Source organism: Nomascus leucogenys, chromosome 16 (assembly GCF_006542625.1).
Source record: "Nomascus leucogenys isolate Asia chromosome 16, Asia_NLE_v1, whole genome shotgun sequence".
Lineage (NCBI taxonomy): Eukaryota > Metazoa > Chordata > Mammalia > Primates > Hylobatidae > Nomascus > Nomascus leucogenys.
Window position 1 is genome coordinate 27,106,170 of NC_044396.1, and position 23,822 is coordinate 27,129,991.

The 23,822-nt window shown below is 36.3% G+C and overlaps 1 protein-coding gene across 2 annotated transcripts in view; it reads right to left on the reverse strand.

The window, feature by feature from the left end:
• Window positions 1-420: 420 nt before the first annotated feature.
• The window catches only part of ZBTB10 (zinc finger and BTB domain containing 10), a 42,007-nt gene continuing 18,605 nt past the window's right edge, over window positions 421-23,822 (reverse strand). For both annotated transcript variants that reach the window (XM_012496043.2, XM_003269482.4), the window contains exons 3-6: window positions 12,638-12,736; window positions 8,088-8,264; window positions 7,718-7,890; window positions 421-7,443 (exon numbers count right to left, since the gene is read on the reverse strand). In XM_012496043.2, coding sequence (XP_012351497.1) covers window positions 7,138-7,443; window positions 7,718-7,890; window positions 8,088-8,264; window positions 12,638-12,736 — 755 coding nt within the window. In that variant the 3' untranslated portion in view covers window positions 421-7,137. The remainder of the gene's footprint in view (window positions 7,444-7,717; window positions 7,891-8,087; window positions 8,265-12,637; window positions 12,737-23,822) is intronic.

Consider the following 23,822-nt stretch of genomic DNA (forward strand, 5'->3'; position numbering starts at 1 on the left):
ACATATGTAAAATTCTAGACCTCACCTTAGGTGAAGTCCTAAAACAACTTCTTCGAATTTCCTTTGCCTAATGAGAATATGACCCAGGACTAGTACTCTGGGATGCTACATTTGCTATTATTTGGAATTGGCACATTTTATTAATGATTTAGGTGACAAGTACTTGAAAAATTAGTGCGGGAAGATCTGCTTTGGAGAATTACCCATGTCTGTACATAAATGCCACCATTTCAGTTTAGGAATCCAGATGCTACAAATATCCACGGAGACTACTTGAAAACAGGGGACAGGTTGACAGAGATGCTAAGCTTCACATTACCTTTTACATGAATACGTCTTTCATATGGTAAAATATAAATGCCAAAACCCAACACACCTCTTTACAAATACAAAAATCATGTTGGCAACTAAAACATCAGGTCATTTTAAAATATCTTTATTGATGTATTATTGCACTCTACATCAAAACTCCAACAGGGCTTTTCTTCTAGTTTTTTCACATATAGACCGAATGTTGGGCGTTTAAATGTTAGTGGTGTATATGCCAGACATTTTAAAACAAATATTTTGCAGCAAATGGCTAATAATTCTCACTAAATGTTGTTATGGAGACGGTTTTAAAAAAATCACAAAGGCTACTTTTGCATTGAGATTTCCATAGTAACATTTGCAGTAGGTTGGATTTGGTCATTACATCTTGCAGTAACATTATCTACTAGGGTTATGTATCCAGGGAAAGGATCCCAAAGGCTCAATGTGACACCATGTATCCTATGCTTGGCAACAGAAAGTAACTAAACGAAACTGGCTTGATAGCTACATGCCATATGATACTAACAGGCAAAATCCTTAAAGTTGCTAGTGCCTTTAGTCACTCACTTAGCAAATACTTTTGATCAACAAGCTATGTGCCAAATACTATTTGAGTGTACTTTGGAATCTTCTAACTTCAAACTTATCCCTAGTCTCAAATATTTATTGAATGAGTTTGGTACAGAAAAATAATACTGAAATGGAAGTTCAGGAGTCCTGGGTCCTAAAACTGACTGGAGTCACTGTGGCAACCTCTCTGGGTATGCTTCATTAGTCTCTTACGGTCTCTTTCAACCTAAGTAATTCTACAATAATCTTGAAACCATCTTACGTATTATCTCACCAACTGTTAGGACCTGTGCCAAGAAGACTGTCTTGTGTTTAGCTTTCACCAAGATTCTAACACATACCTACTTACACTTGGAAGATTAGCTTTTTCTTATTGCCAAATTTAAAGACTGGCCGTGGTGGGAAAAAATAATCTGGCTGACAGTAAGGCGCCATGCAGTTATGGAATCTGTAATATTTTTCATTCACTTTAATTAGCTGAATAGATTTCTATAGTTCACTTTCTTTCTTTAAACTTCAGAAAGACAGTTATGTCACAGCCTAAATTCTGAAGTACCTTTTTCTTACCTAAACATAGATCCAATAATTCAATTTCCTACACCTGCTCCCAAACACTGGTCTGTGGTGATTTGCGGTGAAAAGAAAGTTCAGATAGTGACTTTTTCTATTAAGCTAAACCTGGTGTCTAAATTCTTAATTTCCTAAATTATGTCCTTTTTAGTGTCAAAACATCCTTCGTCCAGTACTTATACATACCAAACTTTATCATTTTAGTATTTGTTGACTAAGCAAAATAAAAAGTAACTACAAGGGTCCCAACACCTAAAAAAAAAAACTAAGTACAAATCCAACTCTGAAATAGAAATGTTTGGTCAATACTGCCTTAGCCAAAATGATTAAGTAATCTCTTTCACTTTACGTAGCGTTATCTCCAGTGGTAGACCTTTTTCTGAAGCAGCCCCATTTCATCTGTGGATAATTAAAAACCGATTTTCAATCTTGAGCCAATGGTCCCAATCATGACCCCTTAGAAACATATAAAGTTTCTTAATTCTTCTGCCTCATGACAGCTCTTTACATGTTTAAAGGTACTAGGCATTATAATGCTATGTGGGCTCCCCTTTATTGTGCCCTTCTCCAAACAAAATCAACGAACTCCTATTTTTCTAAGTCAAGTCTGAATATCTGGCCAGTTCTGATTTCCTTTGCTCTATTACTAACTTTGAAATAACCTAAAAAGCTAGTTATGTTTTCTCTACATTAAGTTTCAAAGACTTGAAATTTATAACATCACATCACTTGTAGTCAATCAGTCCACAAATATACAACAACATGGGATGAAGCAGTTTACCTTTGCTTTTCAACCCATTTCCAAGATTATGCACAAATGTAAATTACAGGGGAATTTTTAATATTTTCTAAAACCTGTAGAGAATCTTAAAAGATACACTGATTACAAATCACTGCTATTAAAGCAGGATTACTTGGAGGTAGTCTGTCATTTATGTACTTTCATATAAAAACATACACATAAACAAAAAACCCTTATAGTATTCTATAATTCAAACTTGTAAGCCTTAAGTACAAAGATATCTGAATTATACATAAGTCAAAGTTCATTAAGGTGTTCCCCTTACCCCAATTAGTCTAAATTAGTACACTTGCAAAGAAATCTGAATTAAATGTCAGTCAATAAAATTCACAAAGCCAGAAGCAGTTTAGTGCTCACAAGTTTATATTTTTAGGTTTGAATAAAGATTCTTGTGTATTTTCTAAATACACAGACAAAACAGTTTCGGAAGTTTACATACATGTCTTAGGACACTTATATTAGGTAGGTAATTTACATTTTAAAAAGTTGGTCTTCGTAAAAGATCTTCCCAAAGAGCTTTTACAAACAGCAGGCGGAAGTGTTCTTTTATGTTTACAGTGTTCAAAATGCCAATGCTCCCACTAAATAATGGCCTCAACCATCTCTCCTCAACCCAAAATATTGTTCTCAATAGCTAGTGTACTCCAAATTTAAGTACCCAATGTCATAAAATTTAGGGCTAGAAAACATCTTTTGAAGTGTGCTTATCCCTAACACATTTTAAACTATCTAGAATTCTTTAACTTCAGTTGAAAGCAGGGATACAGCAGGAAAAAAAAAACTTTCCATTTTAAGTCCTAAAGTGACTAAACACCTGTTAGTTCTAAGTGTGGATATTATGTACCATAGTTAAGTTTAAGGATCTGGGTGACTGAACGGCACAAAAACTGGGGTTTCTATCTAGTTCTTCAGATAAAAACCATTCTTATATAAAATTAAAATGCCACAGCCGGTTAAGAGCATGTGCTACACTGATGTGTCTTAATATAGTCAAAGTGACAAAACAACTGCTTTATGAGGAAAGAGTAGTAAGGAAATTTGCTGGGGGGAGGAAAGACACTCAAAATTCTAAACACAGCTGTCTTATAGGAAAAATATAAATCCAGAGACTCCATTAAGAGCTGAAATTCTACAAGAGTTGTTTAATGAAGCAGCAACAGAGCCTCCCTGAAAGAGTATGGGCTTCAGAATCAGACGTGGTCAAATACGAGCTCTATCACAGCTGTGTTAAATTAGCCAAGTTTCTGAATTTCTCTGAGCCTTTCCTCATCTATAAAATGGAGACAATTAGCACCTACCTTGTAGAGGATTAAGGTAAAATCATGTATACAGCACAACGGCAAGTGAGGGCACTCAAAAAAAAAATTGGTAGTTTACTGAATCGTTTTTCAGAAAAATGAATCTAAACCCTTCATGCTATGTTCAGAAAATCCTAAAAAATATAAATAAAGCTTACTAAAGTTTTAAAATTTAAGATTTTTAAAAAGCTATTTTCCATCACACTTTCCCCCGTATGATACTACTCCAGTGATTATTCAGGCCATTTACACCATTTTGTATTAATATAAATGCCCAAGTCCTAATCCTTTCATTTCCTATTTTCTCCTTCCTTTCCCCCATCTTTTCTTATTTCTTTTTCCTCTTGGTTCTTATCTATTATTAAACAACTTTAAGATGTGTTATGCACCTATTATGTACCAGTGTTCTAAGCACTTTACATGAATTAACGCATTTAGCTCACTCTTTTCCATTAGGATGGCTGTACCTAACACAGCTAGTGTGTTTTCCCCAATTTCAAAGCTACTCATTACTGTTCAGTTTCCCTTTCCTATAACGTTTCTTCTTTTTTAAACTCTTAATTGCTAGTGTGCTAAATTTAGCAAAATATCTAGTAAATAAGAAAAATGAATAGGGGTCCATATGGAAGTATCTGCCTCTGAGAACTCTAAGAAATAATGCACAATCTTGATTTATGAGACGGTCTGTAACTACAGAGTGAATATGAAAGAAAGTTTATACTCTTCCCCTTCATTAAAATTAAAAGCTCTAAAATACTTTTTCATTTAAAATATAAATTACAAGAGACAACTTCGCCAAATGTGTAACATAATTCTGCCAGAGTTCCACAGACAAAATTATGAGTATTTCATTGTTACCTCTGAGACCAATCATAAGTTCTTAGTATCTATCAACTTCCTGAAATTTTACTGTAAGTCAGAAAAAGAATACACTTAAAAAAATAGAAATGTCCAGTAGTATACCTTAGTACTAAAACTATTTTTTAAAAAGATCTACATGGGAAAAGGCAGTCCCTCGAGATCATGAAACAAAATAAGTTAGGCAGTCAGCAAGTAGAAAAATCTGTCAATTCTGTTTCTGGTAAAATGTTTACTTCAAAGAAATTTTTATATAGGCTGAGGCTAATATATTCAAGAGTATAAACACTTTTCCTTTGGATTACCTAAAAACAAACTTTTAAAGTATCATATTTCAATTGACTAAAAATATAGCCAAATCTGTCACAACACAACATAAAAGTAATGGACAATTATAGAATATTTTAAATTAACAGTAACAAGCCATCTACATCAAACCTTATTTCCAACTAAAACCAAACAAAAGCACAACAATCCCGTAGTGTACCAAGTGTGTATTTCAATTTACTGTATGCAATCTAACAAAAATTTGGTCATAATTTACCAGATATACATAAATGATTTAAGTAGTAAAAGAAAATTCAGCTTCAAGAGAGTAAGTTCATATCTTGAGGAAAAGTAAAAGTACATTAAGAATGTAAAGCCAAGTCCAGTTTCTATGCAATAAGTGAACTGTAGTCTAATAAAGCAGATTTAGGTGATTTTTAGATATATATCTTTGTTCTTTAATATATATTTATATATAGACAGATCTACCAATTGTAAACTAGTTTATTTAAAGGAAGGGGATAAATGGGATGAAAGAAATCTTTATACTATACTTACATATTCACAAAGAACATTTTACGTTTAAAATACTTTTTCATTCATAGTATCTTTGCCCAACTAATTTCTACCAGAAATACATTTTACTCATTTGTCTAGAACATTAAGATGTACTCATCTGTTTTAAACAAAAATCAAACCGAAACTATTCTTATCTGTCAGGTTTACAGTTATGTAGAAACTACAATATAGATGACAAAAGATGCATCTAACCATGTAACTGTAATTTATCTTTGATTTATCCAAGCAGAAACATCATTGTCTAACAATAAACCATTATTCTACTGAAATCAGAGACAATGATAAAGCTTGTCTCTTAAAAAACATCAACTTTTCAACTTTGATCAGATGGAGCACCAAAGGGATTATATCTGTCAAAGCATCTTTGCAATTTTTTCCACATAACTAGCATAATTTAGTTACCTGATATAAAATAGGAAAATATACTCAATTTTTATTTAAAAGAAAGCTGAAAATATGACATCCCTCAATCTTATATAATACACAATATGCTAATAAATGCCATACATGTTAACAATACGTGAAATGCTGCTGAGAGTTCCACAATCAGCTAATTCATGTCACCAGGCTAAGTAAATCTGACAATTTCACCTCAATATGTCACCCTTTGTACCTGAATTTAGTTTATAGAATAATAAAGCTTCTCAGAATTTTATTTGTAAGATTTTTGAGACTTGAATCATGGTGACTATTAGAAAGACTGTATCAAGGTGTAGTGACTTCAAGGAACAGAAAAAAATAAATTAAGTATTGATCATAATTTCAAAACAATCAATATCCCACTAAGTATGAAACAAAAGAGAATGCACATTTTGTGTTAATTTTAATGATAAAAGGGACACGGGTAAAAACCTGATATTTCACTTATATTGCATAACAAGCTAACCAAACTGGACATGGTGGATAAATTATAAAACAAATCATTTTACTTATTTCTATGATTTTTCTTTCAATTAGGTCTTTCAAATAGGACTGAGGTATAGTACACTGGCAAAAATAATGAGGCAAACAAGAATAGTGCCAAAGTAACAGATACCCAAAACCGAATACCATGTCAGAAAATATCATATAGTAACCATTTATCAGATTAGAGCAGCAGAAGAAAGTTACTTCTAAATCATAATCATTTTAGTGGTATTTGTCAACTTCGCCACGGTAACTTCATAACATCATTCTTCATTTGTGTAGTAAAATTCATGTCAAAAAGGAAGGGGGGAATGGAGGAAGTCAGTTAGTTCATTCCAATAAATTACCTCTCCAGTTCTTATAAACATGCCCATCAGCACAAAATCGAGAAATAATACCTAAGACTAGAAGAGACTTGGTTTAAGTTATGAAGCAAATTAAATGGAAAAATACAAGAAAATAGAACCAACGGGGTTGAAAAAGCCCCTCACTGAAAATCTGTATTAAAAAAAATAAAATTAATAAAAATAAAAATAGAAACAAAACTCTACTAGTACAAACTAGCCTGAGTGGTTTGATGGACAGAGTGATTGGGTCAATTGTCACTGTACTTCCATAAATGGATTTTCTCCATTCATGTTAAAGTAGTACATGAATGTAAGCTCTTTAAGGACTATTTTCATAGGACCCAAATAGTTACTGTATATCCTATAAATAAAAAATATTTTACTTTGATAACTGACTGAATATGTGGGGACTCCATATAATCCAACCACATGGTTGTTTGCTGTATAGTCCTGTGCAAATATAAAAAAAAAATTTTTTTTGCTATAAGGCTTTGACCCTACAGTTTTCACAGCAACATAACTACTATCCAGCATGTACCATATTTTGCAAGCCTTCAAGTTCAACAATCCAAATTGTCGATTCATATTAGGTCCAAATGCAGCATCCTTGAGGAGTATAGTAGGTCAATTAATCATCTAGAGACATACAAACTTCTCCTGATTCATCCCATCGAGAGGGATCATTCTGATCTTCTCCATCATCAACTAGCTCTTCATCAGCTTCTCCTACTTCATTCTCCTCGTATTCTTCATCCCGAGGGAATTCTGTATCCTGTCCCTGATCTACACCTTCTTGCCCTCCTGGTTGTGATTTATCTGCACAGTCTACACAAACACCATAACGTCGAGATCCATGTCTTATTCCAACACTGGCTGCTAACATGAAGATCTTCTTACACACCATACATTTGTATTTTTTATCCTTTTTATGCACCTAATTGAAGGGGGGAAAAATCCAATATAAGGATATTATATATAATAGAATGCATTTGAACCACTCAAATTAAACCACACATTTAATAGTGAATGAATATACCACTGTTTCTCTGTAAAAAGCTCACTATCAGTTCATAAAGTCAAACTCTTTGTTTAAAGCAATTTAGGAGACAATCTTCCTTAAATTCACAATTAACTGTTTAAATCCCTTTAAACTTCACTGACATAAATATAGTTTCTCTCAAAGATCTGCTGTATTTAAAGTTACTTACCAGGGAATGTCTTTTTACATGTTCTCTCCGAGTAAACAGTTTTCCACAAATATCACAGCTAAATGATCTCACTCCTGTGTGAATGAGCAAGTGCCTTTTTAGTGTTCGTCTGTATTTGGCTACATAGCTACAATGAGGGCATTTTAACTTGTTCATGATTAGAGATGATTCACCTATGAGAATTAAAAAAAGAGAAAGTGCTTATTACACATTAAACAGAAAACTTGCTATCAAAACTTCTTTATCTCTGAGAACAGCAATTACGTGGAGCTCCTACTACTTGGTTTTTTAAAAATGCAGAATATGAAAGCTTTTAATTGTTAACAATTATTTAATTAATTCTGTATTTGTTTAGTTGACTAATACTTGCCATTTTCCCAGGTTTCTTGTTTGGGCCAAGATTCTGGCAATAATCCATACTTGAAATCATTTGAAGCACCTGGTATCAATCCATACTTGAAATCATTTGAAGTACCTGGTATCAAACCATACTTGAAATCATTTGAAGGACCAGGCATCAAACCATACTTGAAATCATGTGAAGTACCTAGCACAAGTAAAAATTCTGAATTAATAATGGTAATAAAGATCTGTCTCTCATCAGAGTCAGAAACAGAAAATATATTTATATCCTGCGGGCATTATGATAGAATTTCATAATATGAGTTAAATAAAACTGTATTTTAGTCTAAAATTGAGATGTCTTCCTACTTTATTATCACAATTAAACAAAATACTATTCAACTATAGTAGAAGAAATTCAGTTAAAAAAAATTAATCATGCGCCAGGCACAGTGGCTCATGCATATAATCCCAGCATTTTGGGAGGCTGAGGCAGAAGGATCACTTGAGCCCAGGAGTTTGCAACCAGCCTGGGCAACACGGAGAAACTCCATCTCCATCTCTACAAAAAAATTTTAAAAATTAGCTGGGCATGGTGGTGTGCCTGCAGTCCCAGCTACTTGGGAAGATCATTTGAGCCCGGGAGTCGCAGTGATTGAAGATTGCACCACTGCACTCCAGCCAGGGCCACACAGTGGGATCATGTCTCAAAAAAAAAAAAAAAAAAGGTGGCGGGGGCAGAAAAAAACGTCAATATCATTTAATTGTGCAGACGTCACAAGAAATTACCCTTTTAAAGGATGGGCAGACTCAAACCAGAACTCGTAATAGTTGCTTTTTCTAACTATTCTATCACTTGAGATTGTATCACTCTAAAGCCCAGCTATCAAATGGGATATTCTCCTTATTACAAATCCAGGACAGGCACATAATTTTAAGATTAATTGGTATAGAAAAATAGACTAAGAATAAAGAATATATACAGGATAATTAAAAATGTAAAGTTCTATTACTAGATCCTTGTTGTTTCAGACATATTAGGGCAAGGTAACTGAATGCTCTCAGGGTTCACTGAAATTTTCCATCCTTAAATAAAATAACGTGCAGAAGACAGAATCAAAATAGAATAATGCATGTGCCTAAGGATCTTCAGATTAGCAAGGACAGGAATTATATCCACTGGATTTAATTCCACCTTTAATGTAATTCCTTGGAACAGGAACCTTTTGGCAATAGGAATATATCCAGAATCTTCCACAACTATTGCCACCCTGATTCAATCAATCATGAGCTCTAGCCCCTAGACGGTCTTCAGTAGCCACCAAAAACTTGTCTCTCTACTTCCACTGTTGCCTTCCTAGAGTCTGTTCTCAGCAGAGAAATCACAGATTCTTTAAAACACTACCTTAAGTCAGGTCACCACTCAGCTTACAAGGCTGCAAAGACTACCCACCCTCACAGTAAAAGCTAGAGACTTTCAATATCCTCCAAAGCTTTACCTGGTGGAGCCCTAGCTTCCAACTGCCCTTTCCTTTCAGTCACTCTATTCCAACTATACTGACCTCTGTTCTGTTCCTTGTCCATGATAAGCATGCTCCCGATTCAAAGCGCTTAAGCTTTCATCTGCCTAAAACACTCCTTGCCAAGATACAGTTCACTCAAGCAGCAATAATACATTTTCCTCCCATGGGCATCATGGTTTTAAAAGTAAAGAAATGTTTACCCAAATGGATCTCCTAAGAATCATTTCCCATATATGTTCCCAGACATGCTGTCCCTCTTAAAAATTAAGATAACTTAAGATTCCTTTTTGGTGAAAGTCTTAATACCCAACAAAGTAAAAATGTCTCTAAAGTATTTTAAAACTGCACATCATTACTATTACTGTAAACTGTGCTGTATTTGGAATACCTTCACCAGTTTTTGATGTAAAGAAAGCCCCCTGAACCCACAGCTACATATAATTCAACTATAAGTCATTATAGCTGCACCTAATTAGTATTTGGGAGTAAGTTGTAAGAATCCTAAAGTGAAGCATTTCTGTGTGAGGGATAAAGAATGGGAGAGAGGTGGTAGCCTGGAGGTCAACCTACTGTTAGTTTCACATTTCTAAACAAAGTTTGAGCTTTATGATCCATATTTCTTGTCTAAATCAGTACAAAGTCAAACTCCTGTGCCTATCTTACTTGCCTTGGTTTTTCTATTGTCTAAGACATATGCCCTACAATTACTTATAGAATAAACGTTATCTAGCAAATGCCAATACGTATTTCTGACTTGCTCAAAATACTTGGAAAACTAGCATCAAAAGACACGTTAGATGTTCTAATATCTACAATTAAATATTATTCACAACATATAATAAGGAAATAGGCCAGGCACAGTGGCTCGTGCCTGTCATCCCAGTAATTTGAGAGGCTGTGGGAGGATCGCTTGAGCCCATGAGATTCAGGCCAGCCTGGGTGACAGAGCGAGACCCCATCTCAAAAGAAAAAGGAGACAGAAGAATATCCCTAAAACCATTTGTAAACTGAAAATCCAAGATTCAACATCCATGATAACAAGGAATGAATACTCTATCTGGAATACAAAGTGGTAATTCAAATTACGCAAACCTTGCCCCAAATTTCTTTTATCTCTCCTAATTCTTATAACAGAGAATACTTGTAGGAATTACAAGAGTGGCCTAAATAAAGGTACTGTCATTGTAATTCAATACACTTAAGGATCATTAAGGTCATTATAGATCTCTTCAAAATGGTGCTTACTGATCAATAATATCCTTCTGGGTACATTATTCCACAATAGAAAACTAAGGAAAAAGCAATGTAAGTTTTTGACATCAAAATCATCAAGCAAAGGCTGATCTCAGATGCAAAAATACTAATGAATCAAAATGTCCCCTTTAAGAGGAATAACCCTGTATCAAAGGTTTACAAATTTAAAATTTTACATATGAATTCACACACCCCTAATTAAACTCATTCTTGGACTAGATTTCAAAACTGAGAAAGCAAGTGCAGTAACATCTTCTTGCGCTGTTGGCGATTTTCTGTACAAGCAAAAAATCTTTAAAATTCAACATATCTGACGTACAAACTGCTAATTTCAAAACTTGTTTTGTAAATTCTTTTAAACAGTCAGGGGAAACCACCTTAAGGCGGTTTCTTCAGAAACGTGGCTTTATTTTGGTCAGTACATACTGAATTCAGAGCCCATGACTACTCTTTGTAACAAGTACCTCACTGTCTCTGTTCTCACCAACTTTGAAAAGAATTCCAAAGCTAATAAAATTGAAACAAGCAATAAACATTCATATCTATCTTCAACAAATACTAGTTTTGTCAAGTTTTTATGTACACACATACATGCTTTCTATGCACTATTTGGAAACATGCATGCTCATAACTTCAAGCCTAAATGCATCTTCTAGAACATGCTCCTAGATAACCACTGTATAAGAAATTTAAAATTGATTGAATATCACTTAACACATACTACATATTCTAATTTCCAGTTGGCCCCCAAATGTCCTCTTTAGTCATTTTTTGTTCCCATGATCTAATCAAGATCCATGCTGCACTTCAGTTTACTTCCTTGGTCTCCTTCAATCTAGTGGTTTCCCCACTTGTCTGTCATAACATTAACATTTTAGAGTTTGGACTACCTGTCGTATACACCGATGTCTGGGTTTTCCTTTGTCATTAGATACAAGCTAAACAGTTTCTCAAGAATACTGCATAGGAAATGTTGTATGCCAGGTGGTACATCAAATCAGCCAGCCCTTAATTTTAGTTTGTTCTCTTATTAATGACACTAAGTTTAATCACTTAGTTATGACAATCTTCCTCAGATCTCTTTATTGTAAATTTACCTTTTCCCCTTTGCAAATGGAAATCATCTATGGGAATCTATGGGAATAATTTGAGACCATGTGAATATGATATTCCCCAACAACCTTTCACCCAATCATAGTGGGACAAGCCCGTTAACAGTGGCCTAACATCCACTGATGATTTTGAATTATTTCCTGTGGGGGTTGCAAAATAGCTATTTTTCCAATTCTATCATTATTCTATCAGCTTGGCATTCTTCTGTAAAGAATAACTTTCTTTTACTCTATTTTATTCATAACATACTCATGGATTCTTTGTTTTTATATTCATCAAGCTTCCTCCAATGCACTGCTGATATCACACAGAACTAATCAACATTTTCTATAACCATTAACTACACCATCATTTTGCATAAAAACTAATTAAAATAAAATCAACCATTATTGTAATTACCATTTCCGTTCCATATCTATATACCAGCAGGAAGCCATAAGGCATATTAACTCAATTACTTTTTATATGTAGGAGTTTTTAAAACTAATGACTCCCTCAAACATACAAAACCAGAAACATCAATTTGCATTTACCAATTTTCCAGTCATCATAAACATAGCTACCATAGATTGAAAGTAGTTATATACAATAGAACCCCCTTATGGGAGAGAAATTACAGTAGGCTGCAGGTAAGATGTAACACTTCCCAATCTTAAATGTACTGTTGCTAAAATCTTACTGTACCTACCAGCATCACCTCCATCTTGACTAGTGCCAGCTTCAGCCAATAAATTTGCATTCACATTCCTATCACCATCTGGCCCCGAGAGTAGAGCACCATCTAAATCTGAAAAGGAAACATAGAAAAATTTATCTACAAACCACACCATAGCCACCACCCAAAACATCACTCTTTCTTGGAACTGTTTCTTAAATAAAAAGTACCATCTGTAAGTAATGAATTATCTACTGTGTTCAATACTACAAGGCTCACAGAAGCCTAAGACATGTACAGTGAGTACAGTGTACTGGTTAGGAATGGGCTGTAGAACCAGGGTGAATTAGGTGCCACTCCTATTTCTGTTACAGGCTATGTGACCATGTGCCTTAGGTTCTCCCTAATTTACATCCACGTATATCGTAGATGTGATCTAGGAATCTAATTGGATAATATAAGAAGCCAAGTGTTACAATTATGGTACTTGGCACTCAAACAATACTGCTAGTACTAACTAGTAAGTACTAGATGTATAAAACATTGTTGGTGCATCCATATTGGTTCAGAAGTGAAGAAGACCAATTAAAGCTAGACTGCTTGGCTGGAAGTGGTGGCTCAGTATAATCCGGCACTTTCGGAAGCTGAGGTGGGCGGATCGCTTGAGGCCAGGAGTTTGAGATCAGCCTGGTCAACATGGAAAAATCACACCTCCACAAAAAAATACAAAAATCAACCAAGTGTGGTGGCACACACCTGTAGTCCCAGCTACTTGGGAGGCTGAGGTGGGAGGATCCGCCTGAGCCCGGGAGGCAGAGGCTACAGTGAGCTGAAATCACACCCCTGCACTCCAGCCTGGGGCGACAGAGTGAAACCCCAACTCAAAAAAAAAAAAAAAGTTTTTGTCAGAATACAGAATATAGATGGCAAATAAAACCATGGGAGTGAAACAGATGAGACAGTGAGAAAAGATTAAGTATACTGAAGAATCCTAACATTTACTGAGTTACAAAAAATATATAAAAGACTTTTAAGGGAAAAGTAGTCCACTTTGCCAATGCTCCCTAGAATTCAAGATGAGGGCTAAAAATGGACATCACTTTCATTCAATAAGCACCTAGGATGTCACTGGTAATCTTGCTGAGCGATACTGGTGAGTAGGTGGGGCAAGCAGAAAAAATAAAAGTGGTCTGTGTTCTGAAGAGAAAAGAAGATGATCGATTAAGAAAAAATACTGACAATCTTTTTGAGAAATTTAGCTATAAAAGGGAAGCATGAGAAATAGGGTAACGATTGATTTTTTTCTTAAGAAATTGAAAGTTAATTTTTTTGGAGACAGGGTCTCCCTCTGTCCCCCAGGCTGGAGTGCAGTGGCACGATCTCAGCTCACTGCAACCTCTGCCTCCCAGGTTCAACCGATTCTCCTACTTCAGCCTCTCAAATAGTTGGGACTACAGGTGCACACCACCACACCTGGCTAATTTTTGTAATTTTTTGTACAGACAGGGTCTCACTGTCTTGCCCAGGCTGGTCTTGAATGCCTGGGCTCAAGCAATCCTCCTGCCTTGGCCTCCCAAAATGCTGGGATTACAGGCATGAACCACAGCACCCAGCTGAAAATTACATATGTAAATACTGACAGGAAGGAATCACCAAAGGGAGAAGTTAAAGATACTAAAGATGCTGCAAAGAGAAGGAATTATCCATTGTGTAAGATTCCTAAGGAGTCTTGCGATACAGGAGCACAGGTCTGGGTACTTAAGAGAGACAGCAGAGACAAGCAGTGTACATAGAGAGTTAAAGCCAGAACTTAAGGATATTCCACCAGGCTGTTGGCTTCTTTTTTCTCTGTAGGGTGAAATTAGTAGAATGTAGCATTATTGCTTAAAGTAAATGGGTTGGAAGTCAGAACAATGAACAAGTATTTAATGTGGAAAGAACAGTAAATAGATACAGAACTCCTTTGCCCACTCCTTAAGAACAGGGATACTGTTTAGGTATCTAGGATAACAGCTAGATAGGATACTATATAGGTATTTTCCCAGTATTTATCATAATGCATGATAAATAAAAGGCTTTTAAAAATTTTGTTTGCCATGCATGGTGGCTCAAGCCTGTAATCCCAGCACTTTGGGATATATATTATAGTTAAATGCTGGCTTGAATAGTCTTGCCCTTTGCAACTTGTATCACTAAACAAAGTTTAGTTTTAATTCATGGTATCTGAAGAATAATTTGGTTTTTTGGTCTACAATTAAACTAAAACCTATCATGAACTGAAAATATTTAATTGAAATTTAGTGGTTTTATTTTGTATTTCAATAATCAAAAAATAAAATTGGCCAGGCATGTACTAGTCCTAGCTACTGAGGAGGCTGAGGCGGGAGGATGGCTTGAGCCCAGTCCAAGGCTGCAGTGAGCTACAATCACACCACTATACTCCAGCCTGGGCAAGAGTGAGACCCTGTCTCAACAAAATTGAAATAAAAATAAAAAGTACAATTATTCAATTTCACTAGATTTCGCAATCTTTTTTTAAAAAATCATTATTCTGAAATGTAGTCTGTTCAAGGACATTTCTTACAATTCTGCCAAGTGGGTTTCCAAATACAGGTTTCTATTTATGCAAAATTCTATAGTGAATTGTTGAAGGCTTTCCTCAATTCTTAAGAGGCATTTCCTATCTCCTACCCTACCCCTAAAGTATTATATTAGAATTTGTGATTTCTAATTCTACATGGACAACAAGTATAGATCTCCTCGGCCAAAACCTTACGAAATAAATAGCAAGTATATTTGTCTTGTGTCTCTTTTGAAAGGCATCAACTACTTGGTTCTTGATATCAAAAACAAATCTCAAAAACAGGTGAGTTCTTCCAAGTTGACAATCTTTTGACAATAGTGTGCTTAACTTTCAGGAAGCAATATATTATGTCACTGCTTACCTTATTCAAAACCAGCCAAACCACCTAGCAACTCATTATTAGAGATGTTGATATGAATGGAATAGAAGCCAAACAACCAACCATTTACTTGACACGAATGAATTTTGCTTCATTAGGAAGCACGATAGCAACTCTTGGTCATCATCTTTTTCTCTAAAATTACAAGATTACAAAATAAACTCTAATACATCTGCTTTTGTGATATCCAGTATCTTCCTATGGGAATCTTATGCTTCATTTAAAGGTAGCAAAAAAAGGGCTAAGATTTCTTTGCAAACAGCACAAATCCTTTCTGAAGACTGATTCAAACATTAGTTTCCTTTCCCTTCTTCTCACTACTGCACTTGTCTAAAACACACAGACACACACCACACTGGTTTCACAAGATGACAGCTATTTTTCTGACTGGTGGCAGGTACATGGGTGGTAGGTAATATTCAAATGACCAGAGCTAAATGACAAGCCATGTAGGATTTCTTCTATTTTAAAAAATGTCTTTTCTCAGTGAACAGATAATAGCAATCCCTATAACAAAAATGGATTGTATGCATCCAGCAGTAAAATCTTTCAACTTTTTATCAATGAGTAAACTACGGCTGAGGGAGGTTAAATAACAAGCTAGTGGCAGAGGTCTGCACTATTTAGTAACTGTATTACATTGCTTCCTGACAGTTTATTACAAGCACCAAGCCTCAGGGCCTGGCACATAAGCAGGCAATCAAAAAACTACAATTTGCAATGCTGGGAACATGAGTGCAGAAGTATATTCACACGTACTTTGCTACTGATACTTGATATGCTCTTTTTGTGAAATGAACAAAAATAAACATTAATTCCACTCTGTGTTAAGCCAGCATCCACTTTATTACCTTCCCTTTATTTAACAATACATTCTCCAAAATCTTAAAGATACCAAGGTACTAGCTATCATTGCTCTTTACAGTAATACTTTTTGTCTACTTTAAAGCAACCTCCTCCTTAGAATTCACATTTATATACTTCTCTAATTAACCATGTATTACATTTTTAAAAATATCTTCATGAGAGGTACTATTCATGGAAGGACGGGTACAATGGCTCATGTCTGTAATCCCAGCACTTTGGGAGGAGGCCAAGGTAGGAGGATTGCTTGAGCCCACGAGGAGTTCAAGGCTGCAGCGAGCTATGATCACGCCACTGCACTCCCTCCATGGGTGAAAGACCAAGACCCTGTCTCCTAAAAAAATGAAAATATTACCATAGATTTTTGAAAATCTGGTAACAGTGGAAAAAGAATGAGATGGGATTAAAAGACTGGTCGACTGGTCTAAATCTCAGTCTCTACCTCCCAAAAATGTGCCCATGACCAATGATATTAGTAAATGAAAATGTTGAGCAAAGTACAAGACAAAACAAGGTATCATTAAAGACAAGACTAATCTTGGTGCCTTGGTCATGACAGGAATCTTAGATCACGGTGGGCTAGCAACCCTTCCAAATCATGTGCGAAGTAAGTAGTACAGCACCTGCCTGTGAATGCTAAATTAAACAAGACTGAGTTAGAAAGAAGGTTTCCCTGACCATTTGCTTGTGGTTCTCAATATTCCAGCCATTAGGGAAGTGCAGACTAATCCAGATTTTCTTAGAACACAAACACTCTTGAAAAGATATGAGACAAGACCCTGGGAAAGAAGTTTTAAGAAACAGGTAAACAAGTTGTATGAAAACTCAGACTCAGATCTACTCAACTTCCATTTTCATATAAACACATATTAGCGCAAGTTTCCCTTATGGTGACAGTTTCAGAACTAAAAGTAAATGTGTTCGGTGTTTTCCCACCCCCTAAACAGGTATAGATTTTTTCTCTTCAGTTTTCTCCTTTCAGTGGAGAGTAAATTCAGTCGCAAATGTATTATATAAACCACCCTTTACAGTTCCTGTAGCGGCCTTTTAAACTCAAAACAGCTTCCCTTTCACTCGCAAACTCATTGACAAGTGACTGCCCCATCTTACTTAGACTACATTCAATTGTTTCTTCCTTGCATTATTCCAAAGTGCTGTTATTTCTCCCTAACAGGTCCCCTCAGTACATGCCCCACCTCCAATCCATGAAAAATGCTCTTCAACTTTTTAGTCTTAAATGCAATATAAACAGAGTAAATCTCTAGTTAAAAACCACTCACTACTTCAGTCTATAAAACAAGTCACAATTTATTACAATGCAAAAATAACTAGTTATACCTATAGACAAGGTGGCAGGAAATTTGAGATGTCCCCACAACACTACCCCTTTTCTATTCTTCTACCCACTTATTCCAATTTCTTCCCATCTTGCAAGTCAACGAATGCTCTTCTTCCCCTCCTAGCAAACTCCTACATAACAAAAGATCCACTCACACTGCCTTCTCTATGAAGCTTTCCCCAACTCTTCTGGGCAGTTAGGACTGTTCCACTGCACCCCGTCATGCATCTTAAATAATCTAATTTTAACATTTATCACATGGCACTGAGTATGTTTCTACCCCACAGTCACCCTATTGTGAATAAGTTTCGCATAAGGGACTCCTCAATCTTGACATTATGTGGCCTATTGCTCAGTGTCTTTGGATTTTAAATGAAAACGTTTCCAAATTTCCTATTATATGTGGAAAGCTGTTTTGGAGTTCCCAGAAAGTTGTAACATTTCTGAAGAGTAAAGCTTTGAATGAAAATTTACACTATCTGGTCACCCTACTATATATTAAGTCTGTATCAGAAACCAAAAATTCAGTTCTATAAAAAACTTTCAGGGACTGACATTTATATGGTTTAGACAACTTAACACCTTTAGCAGGAAGAAGTCACAAAAATGCCTTAACTGACCCACATAAGACTTCTACAGCTCTTCAGCTTTATTCTGACCACTTGAAGAGTTTCTAACTTACAGGTAATAATCACCAGTGCAGCCACTTCTTGGGTCAAGTATGATACAGGGAAGGAAAGCAATAGTAAGCAGAGCAAAAGGGGAAAAAGTGACAGACTACTATTTCCATTACCATATGGCTGTGTACTACCATCTTTTAAAATTAAATACTGAAGATTCTTATGCATTAGTATATGATATAACTCATTAGCTATTATTTATTTTTAAAAATAAGCATCAGGGCTGGGTACGGTGGCTCATGCCTGCAACCCCAGGACTCTGGGAGGCTGAGGCAGGAGGAGAGTTGAGCCCAAGAGCTGGAGACCAGTGTGGGCAACATAAGGAGACCCTGTCTCTATCTTAAATATCTAAAAAAAATTAGCCAAGAGTGGTGGCCCATGCCACTCAGGAGGCTGAGGCAGGAGGATCACCTGAGCCCAGGGGTTTGAGGCTGCAGTGAGCTATGATCACTGCACTCCAGCCTGGGTAACAGAGGGAGACCTTTTTTTTTTTTTTTTTGAGACGGAGTCTCGCTCTGTCCCCCAGGCCAGAGTGCAGTGGCGCAATCTCGGCTCACTGCAACCTCCGCTCCCGGGTTCAAGCCAATCTCCTGCCTCAGCCTCCCGAGTAGCTGGGACTACAGGCACCCGCCACCACGCCTGACTAATTTTTTTTGTATTTTTAGTAGACACGGGGTTTCACCGTGTTAGCCAGGATGGTCTCGATCTCTTGCCCTCATGATCTGCCCGCCTCGGCCTCCCAAAGTGCTGGGATTACAGGCGTGAGCCACCGCGCCTGGCCTCAGAGGGAGATCTTGTCTCTTAATAAAATAAAATAAATAAATACGTAAGTAAGCATCTGGCCTTCAGCACCCTCCCCCAATTATTAGAACCCCCCCCCAAGTTACTAATGAAAAATGAAATTAAATTCTGATTTGTAGCTCATCCTTCATAGCATACTCCATAGGATGCCTAAGAGGTTTAGCAAAACACTCAGAATCTCCTAAGAGAATAAAAACTAATCCAGGTCCATAAATCTGTTAAGTGAGACCCTTGGGGTAAGATTTAGAATGCAGAATTTTTCAGATTTTATAGCTATGACTGTAACACCCCATGTGGGGTCTGGAGTAGTACCCTACAATCAAAACATTAATATTTATACAAAACACTAATATTTATACAATAAAACATGAATATTTGCAGGGCGTGCTGGCTCACGCCTGCAATCCCAGCACTTTGGGAGGCCAAGGGGGAGGGATCACCTGAGGTCAGGAGTTCAAGACCAGCCTGACCAACATGGAGAAACCCTGTCTCGTCTCTACTAAAAATACAAAATTAGCCAGGCATGGTGGCACATGCCTGTAATCCCAGCTACTCGGGAGGCTGAGGCAGGAGAATTGCTTGAACCCGTGAGGTGGAGGTTGCAGTGAGCCGAGATCACACCATTGCACTTCAGCCTAGGCAGCAAGAGTGAAACTCCATCTCAAAAAAAAAAAAAAGAAAAAAAGAAAAAAAACCCATGAATATTCACATTTAAGGAAGTAAAAAAAATATAAATAGCTGATTTGTTGCCAAAATGATTAAGAAAAAGCTTTGAGTCCTCAGAGCTTTTAAGATTTCAGAATTTAAAGGTAGAAATTTTACTTCTTTCCAATTAGGGAGGCTGTCTAGGATACACTCAAGGCTAATATTGTGGCAAAACTGAATGTAAAGCCCAAGTCTCCTTCACCAAAGCCATGTCCCATGGTTTTGAAACATATTTTAGACTGGACACAGTGGCTCAAGCCTGTAATCCCAGCACTTTGGGAAGTCAGGCTGGAGGATCCCTTGAGCCTGAGACCAGCCTCCTTGGCAACAAACTAAGACTTCATCTTTACTAAAAAAAAAAAAAAAAAAAAAAAAAAAAAAAAAATTAGCCAGGCATAGTGGTGCACGCCCACCTGTAGTCCCAAGTACTGTGTGGGGCTGATTGCGGGAGAGTGAGGCGGGAGAATCACTTGAGCCCAGGAGGTTGAGGTTTCTGTAAGCCATGATCATGACACTGTACTCCAGCCTGGGTGACAGAGCAAGACTCTGCCTCAAATATATGCCTTATTACGATTTCTTAAATCTATCTAGTTTGGATATTCTTTTCTCAAAATAGTTTTCAAGGTACCAAATTGTTTGCTTTTTTATGAAAAAAGCAATTACACAAATAAATGCAAAGCTTAAACTTGATTTCGACTCTACTTGTAAAGATTAATACAAACATAAAAATGCTGCAAAACTATTTTTCCATCAGAAGTCTAGGTTAAAGAAACTTCCAGGTTGTTTAAAAGAATTCTAAATTTTATCTTTTAATCAACTAAAATTACCTTACATTTGAGTACTCGTATGGCATAAGGAAAAAAAAATCATTTACATAGAACTACATCAGCTTGTGGCAAAGATTAAAAAATATAATAATCGACTGCTGCATTTACTAGAAAATATCTGAGGAAACTGTCCATTATATTACTTGGTGTCAACTACATAAAAAACCACATTGGAGAAATTCCTTTCAGAAGTCAGTACCAGGAAGTTTGTCATCCTGGTAGAACTGGTATGTTTTTCTCTGTTGAGTAAGGCTGTTTAGTATCTTAGAGCCAATTAAAAGCTTAATTAGGGCAACCACATTTATATCCATGATGAGCACTCTTAACTTCTTTGCCAATTTTACTTTATTTTACTAATTTGTTTCTTTTGTCATTTCAAAATAAGGTATGTACACATGCAACGTACATACAGAGTAGAGTAAAATTATTTATAATAGGTAGAAGTTGCTAGTACGACAGGTATAAATTTAAAAATCTAGGCTCAGAAAACCATGTTCCATGAGCCCACAGAATAAAGTGATTTTAAAAAATGAGATTAACACCTGACTTGTTCTAGTTAAATGGGACACAACATGTGTGAACACACATTGTAAAACAAATTTAGGCACTAGTTATCTGTACTTCTGTAATTCAATTTCTAATCTCAGGTTATCTGCTTTATTTGGCTAAAATCTAATGTTTCCTGGTTGTAAATAGCAAGACAAGGATTTTCAAATTGCTACATTATCAGAGCAATCCACTCATGACATCATTTTTACCCTTATTTGATTACCCAGATTTTAGTTTTTGCTGACAGTTTTAATTATTCCATAATCCCAGTATGTGTATATTCTCTTAGAACAGAAATTTCTAACTTTTCTGAGTTCTACCTTCAAGTATTCTTGTGTATAAGAAATGATCTGAAGTGAAGTCAAACAACAAATATGACTCTGTAGTGAGTCAAACAACAAATATGTTAATTTCAAGATAAAAAATACCATCTGAATAAAAACCCTGCAGATATGGGTACACCTTCTTATCTCAATCTTTAAAAGGCACCCAAACAAAAGCTTCAACATTATACAAGACAGCATTATTAGAGCTGTATCTTACAAACTCTGTGCTGAAGACCTGGGGGAAGACACAGTAACTAGAAGAGACCCTCCCAAATCCAAACATGCCAAGCATTGTTTGCAGATTGAGCAATTCACTAAGACTTTTCAGATGTTTGCTATAGAACTTTAAATTCATTTAAAAGCATTTATTTCATGGAAAACTGTTTTCTCAATAAATGGAAATTAAAGCATAACTAATAATGCTGGGGATCATAAAAATATTTTAAAGTTAAAAGGAACTAATTTTTAAAATTTTATTATTATACTTTAAGTTTTAGGGCACATGTGCACAATGTGCAGGTTTGTTACATATGTATACATGTGCCATGTTGGTGTGCTGCACCCATTAACTCATCATTTAGCATTAGGTATATCTCCTAATGCTATCCCTCCCCCCCCTTCCCCCAAAAGGAACTAATTTTTTTAAAAAGATAGGAATCTACTACTTTAGTAGTTAATTGCAAGGTTTTAATGCAGAATAGTCCTAAATATGAAACCTGCCTCTTTCTACTCTTACTAGCTGAATGACCTTGGGAAGGCCTTAACGTTGGTAAACACAGGCTGACTGTGTTCTATATTGATCAGAACTTGCCTGGAAAGTTAGAGTAAATTCTGTGTATTCATCACAAGGTGGGCAGAAGAGCACACAGCCTACAAAAACAGGACTTTTTAAATGTCTAACATTTGAAGGGTCATCAGGTAGATTAGAGTAATGAGGTTAGGTTTAAATTATACTATTCCAGGCAGGGCGCAGTGGCTCACGCCTGTATTCCCACCACTTTGGGAGGTCAAAGTGGGCAGATCACTTGTGGTCAGGAGTTTGAGACCAGCCTGGCCAACATATAGTGTAACCCTCTACTAAAAATACAAAATACAAAAATTAGCTGTGTGCAGTGGTGCACGCTGTAGTCCCAGCTACCTGGGAAGCTGAGGCAGGAGAATGCTTGAATCTGGGAGGCGGAGGTTTCAGTGAGCCAAAATCATGCAATTGCACTCCAGCCTTGGTGACACAGGGAGACTCTGTCTCTCAAAAACCATAAATTAATTAATTAATTAATTATAAATTATACTATTCCCAACGACAGAATTAGGAAGTTATAGAGAAGCAAATTTTGGCTACATTTAAAATGACTACCTAATAATCAGTCATCCTACACTGGAAGCTGCTTAAGGAAGTCTTTACAAGCAGCCAAAAAATCAAGCTGAGGCTAAGACCATCTATCTGGCATTTGGTAGAAAGTACACAGCACCGGAAAACTGATATGAATAACCTCAATAGTCTTTTCCAAGTTTAAGGAGGATTGCCATGACCAAGAGAGTTACTTCATATTTGTCACTTCATTTTCATAATAATTCTAATAAAATCAACACAATATTTTAATGAGGAAACTGAGGACAAGAGCTTAATTTGATCATGGACTACAGGGGGTAGGTGGCATAGCTTATTTTTAAATTTTAAATTCATTATGTTTGACTCAATTTAGGCTCCTTCTAATATAGTAATACTTGCTGATCTCAACCTTAACTCATAAAATTACCTGTAGAACTTTAAAAAAAATTCCACATCCAAACCACATTCCATACCAATTAAATTGGAATCCACAGAATAGAGACCCTTTACAGTATGTAATACTCCCAAGCCAGGCGCGGTGGCTCACGCCTGTAATCCCAGCACTTTGGGAGGCCGAGGCGGGCGGATCATGAGGTCAGGAGATCGAGACCATCCTGGCTAACACGGTGAAACCCCGTCTCTACTAAAAATACAAAAAATTAGCCGGAGGAGGTGGCAGGCGCCTGTACTCCCAGCTACTCAGGAGCCTGAGGCAGGAGAATGGCGTGAACCCCGGGGGGCGGAGCCTGCAGTGAGCAGAGATCGCGCCACTGCACTCCAGCCTGGGCGACAGCGAGACTCCGTCTCAAAAAAAAAATAAAAAAATAAAAAATA